Below are 22,299 nucleotides of genomic sequence, written 5' to 3'. Positions count from 1 at the left end.
ATTGCTTGTGCAGGCGCTGACTGTCATCTCATTGCAGTTTCTCTCCAGCATGCGGTCGACCGTGTTTCCACTTGGGCCACCACGCATGGGTTTAAATTTTCCAGTACCAAAACTCACCAAATTACTTTCACTAGACGCTCTGTCATCTCCGATCATCCTTTGTATCTCTATGGCTCCCGTATCCCCGAACGTGATACAGTCAGGTTTCTAGGCCTTCTCTTTGACCGTAGGTTATCCTGGAAACCTCACATTACCTCTCTGAAGGCAACTTGTCACAGCTGGCTAAACCTTCTTAAAACCCTTGCTCATCTTTCCTGGGGAGCTGATCGTCGAACTCTGCTTCGCCTACATTCAGCCCTCGTTTTATCAAAACTCGATTATGGTGACCAGATTTATTCAGCGGCCTCTCCTGCTACTCTCTCTAGCCTTAACCCCATCCATCACCAAGGATTACGTTTATGCCTTGGTGCTTTTCGCTCTTTCCCTGTTGAGAGCCTCTATGCAGAAGCGAATGTTCCATCCTTGTCTGATCACCGTGATGCCCATTGCCTTCGCTACTATGTACGCTCTCACGATCTCCACAATCCTTCCATTTATAGAATGGTCACCGATATTAGTAGACATTCTTTATTTGTTCCCACCCCTGTTTGCTCCGTCCCTTTTCTCTTCGCTTACATTCGCTCTTGTCTTCCCTTTAGTTACCACCTTTATATGTTCATGTAGCATCTCACTTTTCCCTTCCCCCCTGGGAAGTTCCAGCTGTTCGGGTCTGTTCTTTCTCACTCCCTTGTTCGAAAGCCCAACTGCCTATGGTGGCTTCCCGCTCTCTTTTTCTTGATCACTTCCACTCTCATTCTCATGCCATCGCTGTGTACACAGATGGCTCTAAGTCTTCAGACGGCGTTGGATTCGCAGCAATGTTTCCGGACAGCATCGTGCAGGGGCATTTACTATCTTCGGCTATCATTTTTACTGCTGAATTGTATGCCATTCTTGCAGCACTTATTCGTATCGCATCTATGCCTGTGTCATCATTTGTGGTATTCTCAGACTCCCTTAGTGCTCTACAGGCTATACAAAAATTTGATACATCTCACCCCCTAGTTCTCCGTATCCAACTTTGGCTACGCCATATCTCTACCAAGCATAAAGATATTGTTTTTTGTTGGGTCCCTGGTCATGTCGACGTACAGGGCAATGAACAGGCAGACACTGCTGCGTGGTCAGCAGTACATGACCTACCAATTTCCTATAGAAGTGTTCCATTTCTGGACTATTTTGCTGCAATAGCTACCCACCTTCACACCTGTTGGCAACAACATTGGTCAACTCTGCTTGGTAACAAACTTCATTCTATTAAACCGAGCATAGGTTACTGGCCGTCTTCTTGTCATCGGTGCCGAGGTTGGGAGACCACTCTCTCCCGTCTTCTCATTGGCCACACTCGTCTTACTCATGGGTATCTCATGGAGAGGCACCCTGTTCCTCTCTGTGAGCAGTGTCAAGTTCCAGTATCGATTAGCCACATTCTGTTAGACTGCCCTCTCTATCAACGAGCACGCAGAATTTACCTCCAACGTCGTCTTCGTTCTACTACTCTCTCTTTACCTTCCCTTCTTGCTGATGGACCCTACTTTAATCCTGACTCATTGACTTCTTGACAACGACTGATTTACTCCACAAACTCTGATGATATCTTTTGCACTCCCCTCAGCCCTTTCTAGCTCAGTCTTTTGCTGCCCTTTACCCTTTCACCATCCACTGCCCCGCTGTTATCCGTAACCTATTACTCATCCATCTCCCTTTTGCCACCTGATGCCCTCGCTTCCTTCCTGCCCTGCAGCGCTGTATAGCCCTTGTGGCTTAGTGCTTCTTTTGATTATAATAATAATAATAATAATTATCCTAGACTGACAGGCTTCATTATCTCATGCCGGAAACTTGATTGTCTTTTGTTCCCGGTATGAAAGATGAAGTTAATCATAGAATTGATGAAAGAAAAATGTGAATGGTGCATTGAGGTATATGTGGAGACTAAAAACGTTATCTATGGAGACAAAGAAGGGAATGTATGAAAGTATAGTAGTACCAACACTCTTATATGGGTGTGAAGCTTGGGTTGTGAATGCAGCAGCGAGGAGACGGTTGGAGGCAATGGAGATGTCCTGTCTAAGGGCAATGTGTGGTGTAAATATTATGCAGAAAATTCGGAGTGTGGAAATTAGGAGAAGGTGTGGAGTTAATGAAAGTATTAGTCAGAGGGCTGAAGAGGAGTTGTTGAGGTGGTTTGGTCATTTAGAGAGAATAGATCAAAGTAGAATGACATGGAGAGCATATAAATCTGTAGGGGAAGGAAGGCGGGGTAGGGGTCGTCCTCGAAAAGGTTGGAGAGAGGGGGTAAAGGAGGTTTTGTGGGCGAGGGGCTTGGACTTCCAGCAAGCGTGCGTGAGCATGTTAGATAGGAATGAATGGAGACGAATGGTTTTTGGGACCTGACGAGCTGTTGGAATGTGAGCAGGGTAATATTTAGAGAAGGGATTCAGGGAAACCGGTTATTTTTATATAGCCAAACTTGAGTCCTGGAAATGGGAAGTACAATGCCTGCACTTTAAAGGAGGGGTTTGGGATATTGGCAGTTTGGAGGGATATATTATATATCTTTATATATGCTTCTAAATTGTTGTATCTGAGCGCCTCTGCAAAGACAGTGATTATGTATGAGATTGAGTGAGGTAAAAGTGTTGAATGATGATGAAAGTATTTTCTTTTTGGGAATTTTCTTTCTTTTTGGGTCACCCTGCCTCGGTGGGAGACGCCCGACTTGTTAAAAAAATTATATATGTATATATATATATATATATATATATATATATATATATATATATATATATATATAATTTATATTGGCAGTTTGGAGGGATATGTTGTGTATCTTTATACGTATATGCTTCTAAACTGTTGTATTCTGAGCACCTCTGCAAAAACAGTGATAATGTGTGAGTGTGGTGAAAGTGTTGAATGATGATGAAAGTATTTTCTTTTTGGGGATTTTCTTTCTTTTTTGGGTCACCCTGCCTCGGTGGGAGACGACCGACTTGTTATATATATATATATATATATATATATATATATATATATATATATATATATATATATATATATATATATATATATATATATATAAAGGGTAGCAGCACAATGTTACTGTATCTAACGTTGTTCATAGAAAACTACAAATTATACTCATTTACTTCAATTTTGTCTTGACAGTTCGACTCATCCTCACTAACCCCCTACTTCCTCACCTGCCCAAATGTTTCCTCCCTCCTCCCACCTTACAGCTGGCCAGAGGTAAACTAGCCTCAGATGTGACATCAGCCAGCAGGCATTTAACACACTTCCTCATCTGAAGTTCTTAGTGCCTCTACACGACAGTGCCATTGTCACTACCTCTACACGACAGTGCCATCGTCATCTCTACATGACAGTGTCATCGTCATTTCTACATAACAGTGCCATCGTCACCTCTACATGACAGTGCCATCGTCAACTTTACACGACAGTGCCATCGTCACCTCTACACGACAGTGCCATCGTCACTTCTACATAACAGTGCCATCGTCACCTCCACACGACAGTGCCATCGTCACCTCTACATGGTAGTGCCATTGTCACCTCTACACGACAGTGCCACTGTCACCTCTACATGACAGTGCAATTGTCACTACCTCAACACAACAGTGCCATTATCCCTACCTCTACACGACAGTGCAATTGTCACTACGTCTACACCACAGTGCCACTGGCACTACCTCTACACGAAAGTGCCATTGTCACTAACTCTACATGACAGTGTCATCATCACTACCTCTATACGACACATACTACCATCACCTCATCAAGGCACGAGAGAGAGAGAGAGAGAGAGAGAGAGAGAGAGAGAGAGAGAGACTTAGTGCTAATATCTTAAAGTCTCATGTAAAAATCTGCCTCTGACCAGATTCAAAAGCTGACGGACTTTTACGCGCTCCAGGGGTATTTGTACGTGTATGTGTATATGTCTGTATGTATATGTATATACATACATATATAATATATATATATATATATATATATATATATATATATATATATATATATATATGTGTGGGTGTGTGTGTGTGTGTGTGTGTGTGTGTGTGTGTGTGTGTGTGTGTGTGTGTGTGTGTGTGTGTGTGTGTGTACATTGTACATATAAAATCTTTTATATAAAAGTCTATCCTTGCCAGCCAATCGCAAGAACTGTTAAAGACAACTAAATACTTCGAGAAATTATAGACTAGCTAGCTAGCTAGGAGAGTTGTCAGGTGTTGGGTCTGCCCAAACGAGATACACCTGTATGAGGAAATTACATCTATATTAAAAGACAAGAACACTAATAAAAGATCCTTCTTGAAAGGCATGTCAGCATGGTATGACAACTGGGAAAATAAGATGGGTGGTTTGGACAGGGTTGTCTCGGACGACAGTGCTCCTGAGGGTGCTAGTGTTGTCCTGGAGGACAGTGCTCCTGAGGGTGACAGTGTTGTCTTGGAGCACAGTGTTCCTGAGGGTGCTAGTGTTGTCCTGGAGGACAGTGCTCCTGAGGGTGCTAGTGTTGTCCTGGAGGACAGTGCTCCTGAGGGTGCTAGTGTTGTCCTGGAGGACAGTGCTCCTGAGGGTGCTAGTGTTGTCCTGGAGGACAGTGCTCCTGAGGGTGCTAGTGTTGTCCTGGAGGACAGTGCTCCTGAGGGTGCTAGTGTTGTCCTGGAGGACAGTGCTCCTGAGGGTGCTAGTGTTGTCCTGGAGGACAGTGCTCCTGAGGGTGCTAGTGTTGTCCTGGAGGACAGTGCTCCTGAGGGTGCTAGTGTTGTCCTGGAGGACAGTGCTCCTGAGGGTGCTAGTGTTGTCCTGGAGGACAGTGCTCCTGAGGGTGCTAGTGTTGTCCTGGAGGACAGTGCTCCTGAGGGTGCTAGTGTTGTCCTGGAGGACAGTGCTCCTGAGGGTGCTAGTGTTGTCCTGGAGGACAGTGCTCCTGAGGGTGCTAGTGTTGTCCAGGAGGACAGTGTTCCTGAGGGTCTAGTGCTGTCCTGGAGGACAGTGCTCCTGAGCGTCTAGTGCTGTCCTGGAGGGCAGTGCTCCTGAGGGTTCTAGTGTTGTCCTGGAGGGCAGTGCTACTGAGGGTTCTAGTGTTGTCCTGGAGGACAGTGCTGAGGGTTATAGTGTTGTCCTGGAGGACACAGTGCTAGTGTTGTCCTGGAGGTGCTTCTGCTAGTGTTGTCCTGGAGAACAGTGCTCCTGAGGGTGCTAGTGTTGTTCTGGAGAAAAGTGCTCCTCAGGGTGCTAGAGCTGTCCTGGTGGACAGTGCTCCTGAGGGTGCTAGTGTTGTCCTGGAGGACAGTACTCCAGAGGGTGCTAGTGTTGTCCTGGAGGACAGTGCTCCTGAGGGTGCTAGTGTTGTCCTGCAGAACAGTGCTCCTCAGGGTGCTAGTGCTGTCCTGGAGGACAGTGCTCCTGAGGGTGCTAGTGTTGTCCTGGAGGACAGTGCTCCTGAGGGTGCTAGTGCTGTCCTGGAGGACAGTGGTCCTGAGGGTTCTAGTGCTGTCATGGAGGACAGTGCTCCTGAGGGTGAGGGTTCTAGTGCTGTCCCGGAGGACAGTGCTCCTGAGGGTGCTAGTGTTGTCCTGGAGGACAGTGCTCCTGAGGGTGCTAGTGTTGTCCTGGAGGACAGTGCTCCAGAGGGTTCTAGTGTTGTCCTGGAGGACAGTGCTCCTGAGGGTGCTAGTGCTGTCCTGGAGGACAGTGCTTCTGAGAGTTCTAGTGCTGTCCTGGAGGACAGTGCTCCTGAGGGTACTAGTGTTATCCTGGAGGACAGCGCTGAGGGTTCTAGTACTGTCCTGGAGGACAGTGCTCCTGAGGGTTCTAGTGCTGTCCTGGAGGACAGTGCTCCTGAGGGTTCTAGTGCTGTCCTGGAGAACAGTGCTCCTGAGGGTTCTAGTGCTGTCCTGGAGGACAGTGCTCCTGAGGGTGCTAGTGTTTTCCTAGAGGACAGTGCTCCAGAGGGTTCTAGTGTTGTCCTGGAGGACAGTGCTCCTGAGGGTGCTAGTGTTGTCCTGGAGGACAGTGCTCCTGAGGGTGCTAGTGCTGTCCTGGAGGACAGTGCTCCTGAGGGTTCTAGTGTTGTCCTGGAGGACAGTGCTCCTGAGGGTGCTAGTGTTGTCCTGGAGGACAGTGCTCCTGAGGGTGCTAGTGCTGTCCTGGAGGACAGTGCATCTGAGGGTCTAGTGTTGTCCTGGAGGACAGTGCTCCTGAGGGTTCTAGTGTTGTCCTGGAGGACAGTGCTACTGACTAGTGTTGTCCTGGAGGACAGTCCTGAGGGTTCTAGTGATGTCCTGGAGGACAGTGCTCCTGAGGGTTCTAGTGATGTCCTGGAGGACAGTGCTCCTGAGGGTTCTAGTGTTGTCCTGGAGGACAGCACTGAGGGTTCTAGTGCTGTCCTGGAGGACAGTGCTCCTGAGGGTTCTAGTGCTGTCCTGGAGGACAGTGCTCCTGAGGGTTCTAGTGCTGTCCTGGAGGACAGTGCTCCTGAGGGTTCTAGTGTTGCCCTGGAGGACAGTGCTGAGGGTTCTTGTGTTGTCCTGGAGGACAGTTCTAGTGTTGTCCTGGAGGACAGTCCTAGTCTAGTGTCCTGGAGGACAGTGCTCCAGAGGGTGCTAGTGTTGTCCTGGAGGACAGTGCTCCTGAGGGTGCTAGTGTTGTCCTGGAGGACAGTGCTCCTGAGGGTGCTAGTGTTGTCCTGGAGGACAGTGCTCCTGAGGGTGCTAGTGTTGTCCTGGAGGACAGTGCTCCTGAGGGTTCTAGTGTTGTCCTGGAGGACAGTGCTCCTGAGGGTGCTAGTGTTGTCCTGGAGGACAGTGCTCCTGAGGGTGCTAGTGTTGTCCTGGAGGACAGTGCTCCTGAGGGTGCTAGTGTTGTCCTGGAGGACAGTGCTCCTGAGGGTTCTAGTGCTGTCCTGGAGGACAGTGCTCCTGAGGGTTCTAGTGTTGTCCTGGAGGACAGTGCTCCTGAGGGTTCTAGTGCTGTCCTGGAGGACAGTGCTCCTGAGGGTTCTAGTGCTGTCCTGGAGGACAGTGCTCCTGAGGGTGCTAGTGTTTTCCTAGAGGACAGTGCTCCAGAGGGTGCTAGTGTTGTCCTGGAGGACAGTCTAGAGGGTTCTAGTGTTGTCCTGGAGGACAGTGCTCCTGAGGGTGCTAGTGTTGTCCTGGAGGACAGTGCTTGTGAGAGTTCTAGTGCTGTCCTGGAGGACAGTGGTCCTGAGGGTGCCAGTGTTGTCCTGGAGGTAAGTGCTCCTGAGGGTTCTAGTGTTGTCCTGGAGGAAAGTGCTCCTGAGGGTTCTAGTGTTGTCCTGGAGGACAGTGCTCCTGAGGGTTCTAGTGTTGTCCTGGAGGACAGTGCTCCTGAGGGTTCTAGTGTTGTCCTGGAGGACAGTGCTCCTGAGGGTTCTAGTGTTGTCCTGGAGGACAGTGCTCCTGAGGGTTCTAGTGTTGTCCTGGAGGACAGTGCTCCTGAGGGTTCTAGTGTTGTCCTGGAGGACAGTGCTCCTGAGGGTTCTAGTGCTGTCCTGGAGGACAGTGCTCCTGAGGGTTCTAGTGTTGTCCTGGAGGACAGTGCTCCTGAGGGTTCTAGTGTTGTCCTGGAGGACAGTGCTGAGGGTTCTAGTGTTGTCCTGGAGGACAGTCCTGAGGGTTCTAGTGTTGTCCTGGAGGACAGTGCTCCTGAGGGTTTTAGTATTGCCCTGGAGGACAGTGCTCCTGAGGGCTCTAGTGATGTCCTGGAGGACAGTGCTCCTGAGGGTGCTAGTGTTGTCCTGGAGGACAGTGCTCCTGAGGGTTCTAGTGATGTCCTGGAGGACAGTGCTCCTGAGGGTGCTAGTGTTGTCCTGGAGGACAGTGCTCCTGAGGGTTCTAGTGATGTCCTGGAGGACAGTGCTCCTGAGGGTTCTAGTGTTGTCCTGGAGGACAGTGCTGAGGGTTCTAGTGTTGTCCTGGAGGACAGTCCTGAGGGTTCTAGTGATGTCCTGGAGGACAGTGCTCCTGAGGGTTCTAGTGTTGTCCTGGAGGACAGTGCTCCTGAGGGTTCTAGTGATGTCCTGGAGGACAGTGCTCCTGAGGGTTCTAGTGTTGTCCTGGAGGACAGTGCTCCTGAGGGTTCTAGTGTTGTCCTGGAGGACAGTGCTCCTGAGGGTTCTAGTGATGTCCTGGAGGACAGTGCTCCTGAGGGTTCTAGTGTTGTCCTGGAGGACAGTGCTGAGGGTTCTAGTGTTGTCCTGGAGGACAGTCCTGAGGGTTCTAGTGATGTCCTGGAGGACAGTGCTCCTGAGGGTTCTAGTGTTGTCCTGGAGGACAGTGCTCCTGAGGGTTCTAGTGCTGTCCTGGAGGAGGGTTCTAGTGTTGTCCTTCTAGTGTTGCCCTGGAGGACAGTTCTCCTGAGGGCTCTAGTGTTGTCCTGGAGGACAGTGCTGAGGGTTCTAGTGTTGTCCTGGAGGACAGGCCTGAGGGTTGTAGTGTTGTCCTGAGGGTTGTAGTGTTGTCCTGGAGGACAGTCCTGAGGGTTGTAGTGTTGCCCTGGAGGACAGTTCTCCTGAGGGCTCTAGTGTTGTCCTGGAGGACAATGCTGAGGGTTCTAGTGTTGTCCTGGAGGACAGGCCTGAGGGTTGTAGTGTTGTCCTGGAGGACAGTCCTGAGGGTTGTAGTGTTGTCCTGGAGGACAGTCCTGAGGGTTCTAGTGTTGTCCTGGAGGACAGTGCTCCTGAGGGTTCTAGTGTTGTCCTGGAGGACAGTGCTGAGGGTTCTAGTGTTGTCCTGGAGGACAGTCCTGAGGGTTCTAGTGTTGTCCTGGAGGACAGTCCTGAGGGTTCTAGTGATGTCCTGGAGGACAGTGCTCCTGAGGGTTCTAGTGTTGTCCTGGAGGACAGTGTTGTCCTGACAGTCCTGAGGGTTGTAGTGTTGTCCTGGAGGACAGTGCTTCTGAGGGCGCTAGTGTTACCCTGGAGGACAGTCCTTCTAGTGTTGTCCTGTCCTGAGGGTTGACAGTGTTGTCCTGGAGGACAGTGCTCCTGAGGGCGCTAGTGTTGTCCTGGAGGACAGTGCTCCTGAGGGTGCTAGTGTTGTCCTGGAGGACAGTGCTGAGGGTTCCTGAGGGTTGTAGTGTTGTCCTGGAGGACAGTCCTGAGGGTTGTAGTGTTGTCCTGGAGGACAGTGCTCCTGAGGGCGCTAGTGTTGTCCTGGAGGACAGTCCTGAGGGTTGTAGTGTTGTCCTGGAGGACAGTGCTCCTGAGGGCGCTAGTGTTGTCCTGGAGGACAGTCCTGAGGGTTGTAGTGTTGTCCTGGAGGACAGTCCTGAGGGTTGTAGTGTTGTCCTGGAGTACAGTGCTCCTGAGGGCGCTAGTGTTGTCCTGGAGGACAGTGCTCCTGAGGGTGCTAGTGTTGTCCTGGAGGACACAGTGCTCCTGAGGGTGCTGAGGGTTCTAGTGTTGTCCTGGAGGACAGTCCTGAGGGTTCTAGTGTTGTCCTGGAGGACAGTCCTGAGGGTTCTAGTGTTGTCCTGGAGGACAGTCCTGAGGGTTCTAGTGTTGTCCTGGAGGACAGTCCTGAGGGTTCTAGTGTTGTCCTGGAGGACAGTGCTCCTGAGGGTTCTAGTGTTGTCCTGGAGGACAGCACTGAGGGTTCTAGTGTTGTCCTGGAGGACAGTCCTGAGGGCGCTAGTGTTGTCCTGGAGGACAGTCCTGAGGGTTCTAGTGTTGTCCTGGAGGACAGTCCTGAGGGTTCTAGTGTTGTCCTGGAGGACAGTCCTGAGGGTTGTAGTGTTGTCCTGGAGGACAGTCCTGAGGGCGCTAGTGTTGTCCTGGAGGACAGTCCTGAGGGTTCTAGTGTTGTCCTGGAGGACAGTCCTGAGGGTTCTAGTGTTGTCCTGAAGGACAGTGCTCCTGAGGGTTCTATTGTCCTGGAGGACAGTGCTCCTGAGGGTTCTAGTGTTGTCCTGGAGGACAGTGCTGAGGGTTCTAGTGTTGTCCTGGAGGACAGTCCTGAGGGCACTAGTGTTGCCCTGGAGGACAGTCCTGAGGGTTCTAGTGATGTCCTGGAGGACAGTGCTCCTGAGGGTTCTAGTGTTGTCCTGGAGGACAGCTCCTGAGGGTTCTAGTGTTGTCCTGGAGGACAGTGTCCTGAGGGTGCTAGTGTTGTCCTGGAGGACAGTGCTCCTGAGGGTTCTAGTGTTGTCCTGGAGGACAGTGCTGAGGGTTCTAGTGTTGTCCTGGAGGACAGTCCTGAGGGCACTAGTGTTGCCCTGGAGGACAGTTCTCCTGAGGGCTCTAGTGTTGTCCTGGAGGACAATGCTGAGGGTTCTAGTGTTGTCCTGGAGGACAGTCCTGAGGATTCTAGTGTTGTCATGGAGGACAGTGATCCCGAGGGTTCTAGTGTTGTCCTGGAGGACAGTCCTGAGGGTTCCAGTGTTATCCTGGAGGAGAGTGCTGAGGGTTCCATGTTGTCCTGGAGGACAGTCCTGAGGGTTGTAGTGTTGTCCTGGAGGACAGTGCTTCTGAGGGCGCTAGTGTTGTCCTGGAGGACAGTCCTGAGGGTTGTAGTGTTGTCCTGGAGGACAGTCCTGAGGGTTGTAGTGTTGTCCTGGAGGACAGTGCTCCTGAGGGCGCTAGTGTTACCCTGGAGGACAGTCCTGAGGGTGCTAGTGTTGTCCTGGAGGACAGTGCTCCTGAGGGTGCTAGTGTTGTCCTAGAGGACAGTGCTCCTGAGGGTGCTAGTGTTGTCCTGGAGGACAGTGCTCCTGAGGGTGCTAGTGTTGTCCTGGAGGACAGTGCTCCTGAGGGTGCTAGTGTTGTCCAAGAGGACAGTGCTCCTGAGGGTGCTAGTGTTGTCCTGGAGGACAGTGTTCCTGAGGGTGCTAGTGTTGTGCTAGAGGACAGTGGTCCTGAGGGTGCTAGTGTTGTCCTGGAGGACAGTGCTCCTGAGAGTGCTAGTGTTGTCCTGGAGGACAGTGCTCCTGAGAGTGCTAGTGTTGTCCTGGAGGACAGTGCTCCTGAGAGTGCTAGTGTTGTCCTGGAGGACAGTGCTCCTGAGAGTGCTAGTGTTGTCCTAGAGGACAATGCTCCTGAGGGTGCTAGTGTTGTCCTGGAGGACAGTGCCCCTGAGGGTGTTAATGTTGTCCTGGAGGACAGTGCTCCTGAGGGTGTTAGTGTTGTCCTGGAGGACAGTGCTCCTGAGGGTACTAATGTTGTCCTGGAGGACAGTGCTCCTGAGGGTGCTAGTGTTGTCCTGGAGGACAGTGCTCCTGAGGGTGCTAGTGTTGTCCTAGAGGACAGTGCTCCTGAGGGTGCTAGTGTTGTCCTGGAGGACAGTGCTCCTGAGGGTACTAATGTTGCCCTGGAGGACAGTGAACCAAAAGAAGACATTGGCCCTGGTGATGAAACAAGTAAAGACAACACTATTCAATTCACACAGGTACAAAATAGAGATACTGCTGGAGATGGAACAAAAGGAGATGATGCCTCAGGGAATAGTGTCGACACATTACCAGTAAAACCTGATAGAAGCACGGATGTCCATACAGGGGTGATAGATAGGAAGGAAACGGAAAAAAATGCACCAGCAGCGAACACAGCTACAATGAATCCTAGCAAACGGAAATCTAATCTATGCAAATACTATGCCTTGGGTATCTGCATGCATGGAATATCTGGCGAAACAGGTGGGACATGCACCTTTGACCATCCCAAAAAATGCCGCACCCACATGGCAAAAGGAGAGTGCAATTTCCCTTCACGTAACTTATTTCACCCAGAAATGTGTCGCTCATCAATCCATGAAAGAAACTGCTACAACGCATACTGCCAGTCACATCATCTAAGGGGGACAAGAAGACACAGACCAGCCAGACTATGAGAAACAAATGGGGGGAGCCACAACCCCTCCAGGGACAGAGGTTTTTTTTTTTTAGGGACAGGAGGAAAAAAAGACTGGCAAGAAATGACAATAATCCTACATCACCTGAAAACCCTTCTGGAGCAGAGGCACGGACACTGGCCACTACCCCAGAACAACAGATATTAGAGTCAGCAAATAAAAACCCCCTAAATTCCACCAATATAACGACATTTCTCTTTGCAAATATACAGGGTCTAAAGCCGTCAAAAAACAACAAAATTCCTTACATCAAGGGACTGCTCAAGGAGTCAAATGCAATGTTTGCAGCATTCACAGAGACCCACATAAAGGATCATTATGATAACGAAATATGGATCTTAGGTTATAAGCTATTCCGATGCGACAGACTAAACAGGCAACAAGGGAGAGGGTTGGCCTGTATGTCACGGAGTCGCTCATTTGCACAGAACTACTAAACACCTCAAATAATGTAGTTGAAGTTTTGGCGGTAAAGATTGAAAACCAAAACCTTGTAATTGTGGTGGTATACAAGCCTCCAGATGTAACTTCCCAGCAATTCCAGGAGCAGCTTTGAAAATTGACCACTGTCTGGAAAATCTCCCAATTCCTGCCCCAAACATCTTACTACTAGGAGATGTCAACTTGAGACACCTAAAATGGAGGAGTGTAGTAAATAATGTTTTAGCAGAGATCACCACCAGGAGGCAGCTCAGATGAAAATTCACACACACGAACAATTAAATCTCTGCACCAAATTCACCTTAAACCAGCAAATATTAGAGCCTACAAGACTAGAAAATACGCTGGACCTCATCTTCACTAACAATGACGAACTGATACATAATATAACCGTATCAAAGACAATACACTCAGATCACAACATAATAGAGGTACAGACATGTATGCACAGGGCTCCTGACCAGCAAAATGTGATCAGTCATGAAGGTCTCTTCACAAAATTCAATTTCAATAACAAAAACATACAATGGGCTCAAGTAAACCATGTCCTAAATGAAACAAGCTGGGAAGATTTCCTAAACAACACAGATCCGAACATCTGCCTTGAAAAAATGAACTCTGTGGTTCTTGAGATCTGCTCAAGACACATTCCACTAAGAAAAAGAAAGAGAAGATGTAAACTAGAAAGAGAGCGACGCTCCCTATACAGATGAAGGCGAAGAGTCACAGAGCTAATGAGAGGGGCCGATATATCTGAAATACGAAGGGAGGCATTGGTCAATGAAATTGCAAAGATCGAACATAAGCTGAACGAATCTTACAGGAGACAAGAATCTCAGGAAGAACTAAAATCCATAAAGGAAACTAAAAAAAAATACTTCTTCTCTTAGGCCAAATCTAAGGGAAAAACAACATCCAGTATTAGCCCTGCTTAGGCAGGATGGGACATACACAGATGACAGCCAAGAAATGAGTGAGACATTAAAGTCCCAATACGACCCAGTGTTCAGTGAGCGTTGCCCAGACTAAGGGTCGACAATCCAAATGAATTCTTTATGAACGAAACCCAAAGTTTGGTCATCTCAAGAATCTCGGATGTTACCCTAACACCACAAGACTTTGAAAAGGCAATGACATGCCCATGCACTCTGCCCCAGGCCCAGACTCATGGAACTCCGTGTTCATCAAGAATTGCAAGAAGCCCCTATAGCATACCTTCAGCATTCTATGGAGAGGAAGCATGGACACAGGGGTCATCCCACACACACTAAAAACAACAGACATAGCCCCACTCCACAAAGGTGGCAGTAAAGCAATTGCAAAGAAGTAAAGACCGATAGCACTAACATCCTATATCATAAAAATCTTTGAGAGGGTTCTAAGAAGCAAGATCGCCAACCACCTAGATACCCATCAATTACACAACCCAGGGCAACACGGGTTTAGAGCAGGTCGCTCCTGCCTGTCCCAGCTACTGGACCAGTATGACAAGGTCCTGGATGCTGTTGAGGCTAAACAAAATACAGATGTAGAATTCACAGATTTTGCAAAAGTTTTCGACAAGTGTGACCACGGTGTAATAGCACACCGAATGCGTGATAAGGGAATAACAGGAAAAGTTGGTAGATGGATCTACAACTTCCTGACAAATAAAACACAAAGAGTAATAGTAAACAGAGTAAAGTCCCAGGCAGCCACGGTGAATAGCTCCGTTCCACAAGGCACAGAACTCGCTCCCATTCTATTCCTCATCCTCATGATAGGATGGATAATGAGAACCTTCAAAACTAGGGACGACAAGCCCATGACACTCTTCAAATCGCTTGTTCTCTCTAGGCTGGAATACTGGTGTACACTAACGGCCCCCTTCGAGGCTGGAAAAATTGCTGACCTGGAGAGTGTACAAAGAACTTTCACAGCACACATAAGTACGATAAGGCACCTAAACTACTGAGAACAATTGAAGGTCCTTGATCTGTATTCCCTGGAACGCAGGCGAGAAAGATGCATGATAATTTACACTTGGAAGGTCCTGGAGGGATTGGTACCAAACCTGCGCACGAAAATCACTCCGTATGAAAGCAAAAGACTCGGCAGGAGATGCAACATTCCCCCAATGAAAAGCAGAGGCGCCACTAATGACAGTGAAAGTTAATGTATAAATAAATAAAAATATGATGAGTTAAGTGAACGTACCAGCAATATAAGAGCAGCACTTAACCACTGAGTGAACATTCACCAACATTACAGCAAACATTACTGACATCACCAACATTACAGCATACATTACTGACATCACCAACATTACAGCACACATTACTGACATCAACTCCATCCTTGGCTGTATCAATATATAGATAATATTACCTTTACAATTACATCATCCTTATCTCCAGGTATCACTACCTTCCAAAATTATCAATATCTAACTACAATACATCATGGATGTTTTTAAATGCTTTCGACCTTAGTTGTAACGTATTTATACTTATTACATATCGGTAGCAACTGTTGTTTACTCTAGTGATGTAACATTGTCAGAGAGAGTGCTGGAGTGTGTAGTTATCTTGCTCTCACTCACACTACACTGTCTTGCCTCTCTCACTTACTACACTGTCTTGCCTCTCTCACTTACTACACTGTCTTGCCTCTCTCACTTACTACACTGTCTTGCCTCTCTCACTTACTACACCAACCTGCCACATTTTTATTAATACACCGGCCTTCTCCCACCAAGGCAGGATGGCCCGACAAAGAAAAACTTTCACCATTATTCACTCCATAACTGTCTTGCCAGAGGCGCGGTTACACTACAGTTATAAAACTGCAACATTAACACCCTTCAGAGTGTCGGCACTGTACTTCCCATATACGAGCCACATATACGAGTAATATAAACTAATCCTGGCCACCACCGTTTCTACACTTCTGTTTTCCACCTTCCTTACCATATGCAATTGTTTAATCGAATTCAACCTTATCGCAATATTATACAAACGCAGTATCAATAAGCTTCTCACACTGAGCTCATCCTGTGTATTTTCTTGTAAGGTTGTTTCTCTAAATTTGTAGTTTATATCTTCTTGTTATGTACTTATTACTGACACTTGCGCACTCCAGCAACAGTTCAGAGTTTCCCTTAACTAAAATGCATCAGCATCTAAAAATTGAAGTTATCAGGTAAGTTATTCACTTATCGCATGAAACCCAAAATTATTTTTTTCTAATTTCAATAAAACTGGTAAACTGGGACCTGCACGTCTCAAAATAGTGCCTACGGTCTGAAGCCGAATCAGAAGAGGCATTCCTCAGTTATTGTGCGGAAACAAATTTGTTTATTTAAAGTGGCAAATTAAAACGTACACAACCCAAAACATATGTGAACCTTAATTTAATCAAAATCCACCAACACAAAGTTTGAAGGAGATAATGGGAAGGGCATTCTTCAGTTATTACATAGAAACAAATAATTAGTTAGCAACATCTGCCTTAAAGTTTGAAACTAGTCACTAAAGGCAGTCTTAAGTTCTTCTATGGGAAAAATATCCAACAATTTTATATTAAAATAAATAAATTAACACCTACATTCAAACAACGATCCAAACCCATGTTGGATAACACCTGTGTTGACATTTTTAAGCCAGTGAGAAGGGAAATTTTCAAAGTTATCTCACAGGAATAAAGAAAAACACTTTTGGAACTATACAACTGACATAGGAGCATTTACATATGATACGAGGAAGAACCTTTCCTTTGGTACGGTACATCAGTACTGAAAATGTGAAGGTCATCGCACCAAGTACATGTATTATTAAGCCATGGCCGAAAATCCTTGGGAAATTAAAAAAAAATACGTATAAACGGTAAACCTGTGCGACTTATACAGCACTGCTTTGAAAACTGAGTGCATTGTGCAGAGCTCAGAGGAGTGAAGGTTAGAGTGCAAAGTGGAAATCATAGTTGTTAAAATAGGTTACTTTCAGTTAAAACAAATTATAGTTTCAGAGAAGTCAAAAGTATGCATTAAATAGGACAGTCAAAAGTATGCATTAAATAGGACAGTCAAAAGTATGCATTAAATAGGACAGTCAAAAGTATGCATTAAATAGGACAGTCAAAAGTAAGCATTAAATACGACAGTAAGATCAACCTAAGAGGCCTCACAGAGGCGCCAGACATTTCTCTATGAGGTGGATCGGTTATTTCCAAATTTCTTTTCCAACTAGATATTAGGGACTTTTCGTAGCTACATAAAATTTCAGTAGGCAGTCTGTTTCAATCTTCTATTACTGTGCAAAAGTTTTCCATATTTTTGGTCTAATACTGTGCAACAAGGTTTCTACTTTAGTATTGTACATCTTGCCCCGGAGTTTCAGTTCACCATTTTGTGTTATTGAATCACTTGTGGCTTAACTTAGTTCTCTCTTAGAATTTATCAATTTGTTTAGTACCCGGTATCTTAAATCTTTGAATTAGATCATGTAGGCTCCATTTCCTAGAAGGCAGAGTGGCCGGGGGGGGGGGGGGAGATATTGAAGGAGAGAGGGTGGGGGAGAGGGTGAGAGAGTGAGAGAGAGAGAGAGAGTGAGAGTGAGAGTGAGAGTGAGTGAGAGTGAGAGTGAGAGAGAGAGAGAGAGAGAGAGAGAGAGAGAGAGAGAGAGAGAGAGAGAGAGAGAGAGAGAGAGAGAGAGAGAGAGAGAGAGAGAGAGAGAGAGAAGGGAAAAGAAGAGGGGAGGGAGAGAGGGAGGGAGATATATTAGTCACACTTTGCCCTCCACACACTTCACATATAGGATAGGGTCACTGACAGACTCCTTGACATCAAAGCGTTGCCCCGGGTGACACTGCCTGGCTGCAGCCCAGTGCTGCTAAATCCGGCATGGTAAAAACCAACAGGAGGGGGCGGAGGGGGGAGGAAGTTATCTTCCGTAATGCACATAGATAGACGAGGGGTGATGCATGACCTCAGCGCCCAGCCAAGATACAAGAAAACATCAAATTTTATTCTCTTACCCGACAACATATTGGTTTTATGGAGCTGAATATGCTGACAGACACATTTAAGTCCCTTACAATTGGGTTTCAAGACAGAAATACAGAATATTCAGTTTAATGTGTGGGGCAGGAAAAAAATAGGAAATTTTCGTGGCATGCTTAACAAAACTTGTTCATTCAATATGGCCAGAAGGAAAAAGATAATATTAGTTATTGAGGGAATTATATCTGCAAAAATGTTTATTGGAGGATTCCACAGATGTATCAGGAAATACAGAAAGGTATTTTAAAGGATGTCAGTAAAAATTAAAGGATTTATTCAATAAATAATACGTATCAGAGGCAGTAACTGTAGAGATAACTGTTTACTGAGTATTACACATCTTGCATATTTTTCAAGATGTGTTTTATATATAGTAACCCCCCTCTCTCCACCCTGCTTTCTCTCTTCGTGTTACTGAGCTCCTTAAATTTTCTCCTCGTAGTCCATGCCCCCTCCCCCTCATATCCTGTACCAATCTCGTTAAGAACATTTGGATCTTCTCCTGTTCCCTTATATACTGTATCAGTTTTGGATTCCATGCTCGGGCTGGATCCTCCAAGACCTGACTACTGAAAGTTGTGTATAGTATCCTGAATCTTCTTCCTGAGCTAGCCAAAATGAATACTGGTGATAACCTACTCTGCTGGATAATAGTTACCTGTCAGAGTATCCGCTACTTCATCAAGTTTTTAGAGTAAAATACACTAGTGCTGAAAAAGTTTGAAGCCGATCTGAAAACCGATAATAACAAACTACCAGAAAATTAGCAAAATTTGCACCTACAGCAGCAGAAACCTATAAGAAATTTAATATTTGATGATTAAGCAGTTCAGAAGAGGTGCTTCCAAAAAAAAACTCACGACTTTTAAATAAAGTCAGAAAGTTGCCACCTACACACTGCCATAACAATGGGAACCCTTCTTCTAGGTAGGATACAACTGTGTATCCTACCAAACTCAAGAAGGTGTTCTCGAGCTATCGGTTATAACACGGTAGCGGTTATTCTGTTTGCATGTATAAAATTGGTAAATTGGCATCTACGCAAGTCAGTAACGCTCCGAACATTCCTCTTAATAAGAGACACCAACACTGAACGTTTGAAGCCGACCAGAAGAAGAAGAAAAGTTCTTAATTTATCGCATGGAAACCTTGGAAAAGCTTGGAGAGAGGGTGTGGTGGAAGGAGACAAAATTCAACAAGAACGTTAGGTACCAGCACACGAAAATCACTCCCTATGAAAGTAAAAGACTCGGCAGGAGATGCAACATTCCCCCGGTGAAAAGCAGGGGCGCCACGAGTACACTGAGAGACAATACAATAAGTGTCCTGGGCCCAAGACTGTTTAATTGCCTCCCAGCATACATAAGGGGGATTACCAATAGACCCCTGGCTGTCTTCAAGAAGGCACTAGACAGGCACCTAAAATCAGTACCTGACCACCCGGGCTGTGGTTCATGTCACCTTGCGTGCGGCCAGCAGTAACAGCCTGGTTGATAAGACCCCCAAAATGCTCTTCAGGTAAACTCCAGGTAAACCTTCTTCTAGGAGGATGCCTAAGTGTATTAGGACACTCAAAGATAAACATTTCAGTACTGTGGCTTCATTAACGTCAACACTTGGGTTTCTACCTTACACACTGAACTGTTATACAGTAGACCATCGTTTAACACGGTTTTGTCTTGCACGTTTTCGTTATAGCATGATTGAAGACTTGCGGCATATTTTTGTTTAACACTTCGTAAAATTAGTTTAACACGGTTGTGGTATTCGAAATTTTTTTGAGCGCTGGTCGCCCGTGGGGCGGGATGGGCTACAGCCATCCCCTGCCAGCATCAGCCACCCCTACCCCCCCAACTTGACTGACTGACTGAATGACTGGACTGATTTACTGAATGATTTGACTGACTTACTGAATGACTTGACTGACTTGACTGACTCACTGACTTACTGAATTGACTTACTGACTTGACTCATTGACTTACTGACTTGACTTATGATTTGACTGATTTATGCACACTCCAGTACGACCATCAACTTCAGTACCAGAACCTCTACCATCCACCTCAGCCCAGTAGGGCCACAGCATAACTCTCCACTTTCTTCACAATCATCCACAAACACCAGCACCCACAATTTAAGGTAAGAAATACTATTATTTCTGTTGTATTTGTAGTCTTAAGCAGTAAAAACAACATATTACATCACGACAATAAACTACAATTACATATTCCTTTTATTCTTGTAAGATCTGGAGGTCTAAAAAAAAAGTTGTTTGGCTTTCTGGGGGCTCCCAGGAACGTAACCCTGTTTTTCCCATAAGTTCTTCAGTTTGTTTAACACGGTTTTGTCTAACAGTGTTTTCAGGAACGTAACTTCCGTGTTAAACGACGGTCTACTGCATATATATAATATTGAGTGAACTTGGTTCCCATAATAACTACCAGCAAGCTCACTGGATAAGCTAAGCTTAGATATTTAAAATTAAGAAAGGACTTAATGTACAACTCTCTGATGTACAACACTGACATATTCTACATGACTGATGAAATAGCAAAAGAAGCTTCCGTGAAAAAAGTCGAATATAACATTGGTGTGTGTCAAACATTAGGACTATTAGGGGAGAGTTAAGTAATGAATCTGAAAGTCACAGAAATACAATTAAAAAGCTTGTGTAGCTCTATAACCCACTGTGATGCTGTCAAGGTAAATAAACATATTTTTAATGTTAAAAACTGGCAAAAAGTGGAAGTCAATTTAGGCTTGGTTACAGGTACCTCTGGATGTTTGTTATATAATGTACATAGACAACGACACGTTAAATGTAGAGTTCAAGAGGCATTTAGCCATATAAACATGCTGAACAATGTACACTGAAGAATATGGAGATAGTACATTAACCTATATGATATATAACTTACATTATTAATGAAAATATTCTGAGCAAGTGCCCTAAAAAAGAAGACAAACTTTTATACCTGTTAGGCAATTAGTCTGTTGTACATCCATAAGCTCTTGCGTTACCACCCACAGGATGGGTATGGGGCGCATACACTAGTAGCTTCGACGGCAAACTGCTGGTTTTATACAAATTACCATGACCAGTTATTTATATATATAATGAAAAGTAAATAATGTATCGTGTTGTGTGTGACAGAACTTTAATATATGATGTACTTGTAACTTGGTCTGAGGTCTGGATGTAACGCACTGCGTTAAGGGTAAGAAACCAACACATTAATTGTAACACCTACATCCTTAATTAATACTCTTTACAGATACCTCAGAATTCGGTCTCTGCTGCATGTCGAAGCTCACTCTTGACAACTTGGCGGATGGTTGATTCATTTCTCGCGAAGGGCAAAACCTTAAGCAAGACAAAGGTTCGCTGACAGGTAATGTGGGCACTGTTGGTGAAGGTGAGCGTTCAGTGTTATCCTCAAGATAGTTCACGAGACAAGGCGGAGAACTTCGACGACCGGACTGTATAGCCGAGGCGGCCTCCTGCGTCTCTAACACAACGGGAGAGGCCCACACACAACGACGAAACACAGGACTGTTGGAAAAGGATCTAGAAGTCCTTATGTTCTCCTGGGGACCTCGGGGCACACTATCAGTTGAAGCTGAGCGAGACAGAGGTAATTCTCTGGTGGGGTGCCCACTGCGTCCCTGTGTGGTTAGGGCCTCCCAGAAAGCCCAAGACGCCCCTGGTGTTAGTTCAAATACTCCAGAACGATCCTCACATCTCGAGTCTGGGGGCTGCAGAGGTCCTCCTGAAGACTTGAGGATCTGGAGGATCTTCTGCAAGAGCGTGAGACCCGTAGTGAAGGTTTAAAACACAAGCAATGTGAGACAGGTGGGCCACGACGGCCCGTGTGTTTATATGTGATGTGGCCCTCCGTGTGCAATGGGGCCAGTGTACCACCGTCTCCTGTGGCGCCATCTGCCACCACCACATCTTGGCACCAGAGGTCACCACTACCTAGTACGTGCCATGGTCTGGTGTCCAGGTAGAGGCGGTAATCTGTGACTCACTAACACTTGACTGACATTCTACTCACTATATGATATCACCCTATCATCTCAACAGGTGCAACAAACATCGCACCTCAAAATTGCTGTGTGAAGGTCTTGTGGTATGGAGGAAGAATTGTCAGTACTACCACCCAGGTGAGGGTGTGACTGAGACACCACTTTCCCGTGGTGATAACACCTCCAGCCATCTGCTCTCTTATATAATCCCACCCATTTACCAAAGATAATATAAGATTTTGTTCAGATTCTTAACCCGGAGGGTTAGCCATCGGGAATCGTCAGTCTTATTTTCCATTATGGCCCTGTAGCCTTCTCCCCCAAGATGCAACCCACGGCAGTCGGCAATATCCAGGTACTTACATACTGCTAGGCGAACAGAGACAGAAAGTGTTAGAAAATATGCCCAACGTTTCACCCTTGCCAGGGATCGATCCTGCTCTCCCTCCAGTGTGTGAAGTAAAAATAGTACCAACCAAGCCACGAGCACCCACATAACTATCCCACTTTTCCCCTCCCATTCTCTTATTTTCCAATACATTTTTGCACTCTCAGTCATTCGCTATCCTTTACCTCCACTGCTCTCACTTATTCTGAGAAATGTCAGAACAAGAGAACAAAGGAGTACTGCAACAGGCCTATCAGCCCATGCGAACTAGGACGGTCTAATACTCACGCTCAACCATTCTCATTTAAGTATGTCAAATCTGTTTTTAATGTTATCTGCACTAGTTGCTTCCGTGACACTACTTGGCACAGTTTCACTCGTCTTAAACTATTAGTGAATCAGTTATTTTT

The 22,299-nt window shown here is 46.3% G+C and overlaps 1 protein-coding gene across 6 annotated transcripts in view; it reads right to left on the bottom strand.

Moving 5' to 3' along the window:
• The window catches only part of LOC128690818 (uncharacterized), a 227,336-nt gene that overhangs the window by 185,440 nt on the left and 19,597 nt on the right, over window positions 1-22,299 (bottom strand). Inside the window, exon 1 of one of the 6 annotated variants that reach the window (XR_011392369.1) lies at window positions 20,752-21,470. The exons of 2 other annotated variants lie outside the window; for them this stretch is intronic. Coding sequence is in view for 3 of the 4 variants with exons in the window: in XM_053779549.2 (XP_053635524.2) it covers window positions 20,752-20,817 (66 nt within the window). In the remaining variant the exon portion in view is untranslated. Of the gene's footprint in view, window positions 1-20,751; window positions 21,472-22,299 lie in introns of those variants that run through there. 3 more of the 6 variants (XM_053779549.2, XM_070088163.1, XM_070088162.1) reach the window with 3 other exon arrangements.

Source organism: Cherax quadricarinatus, chromosome 24 (genome assembly GCF_038502225.1).
Source record: "Cherax quadricarinatus isolate ZL_2023a chromosome 24, ASM3850222v1, whole genome shotgun sequence".
In the NCBI taxonomy this organism is placed as follows: Eukaryota; Metazoa; Arthropoda; class Malacostraca; order Decapoda; family Parastacidae; genus Cherax; species Cherax quadricarinatus.
This window is presented reverse-complemented; position numbering and strand designations above follow the sequence as displayed.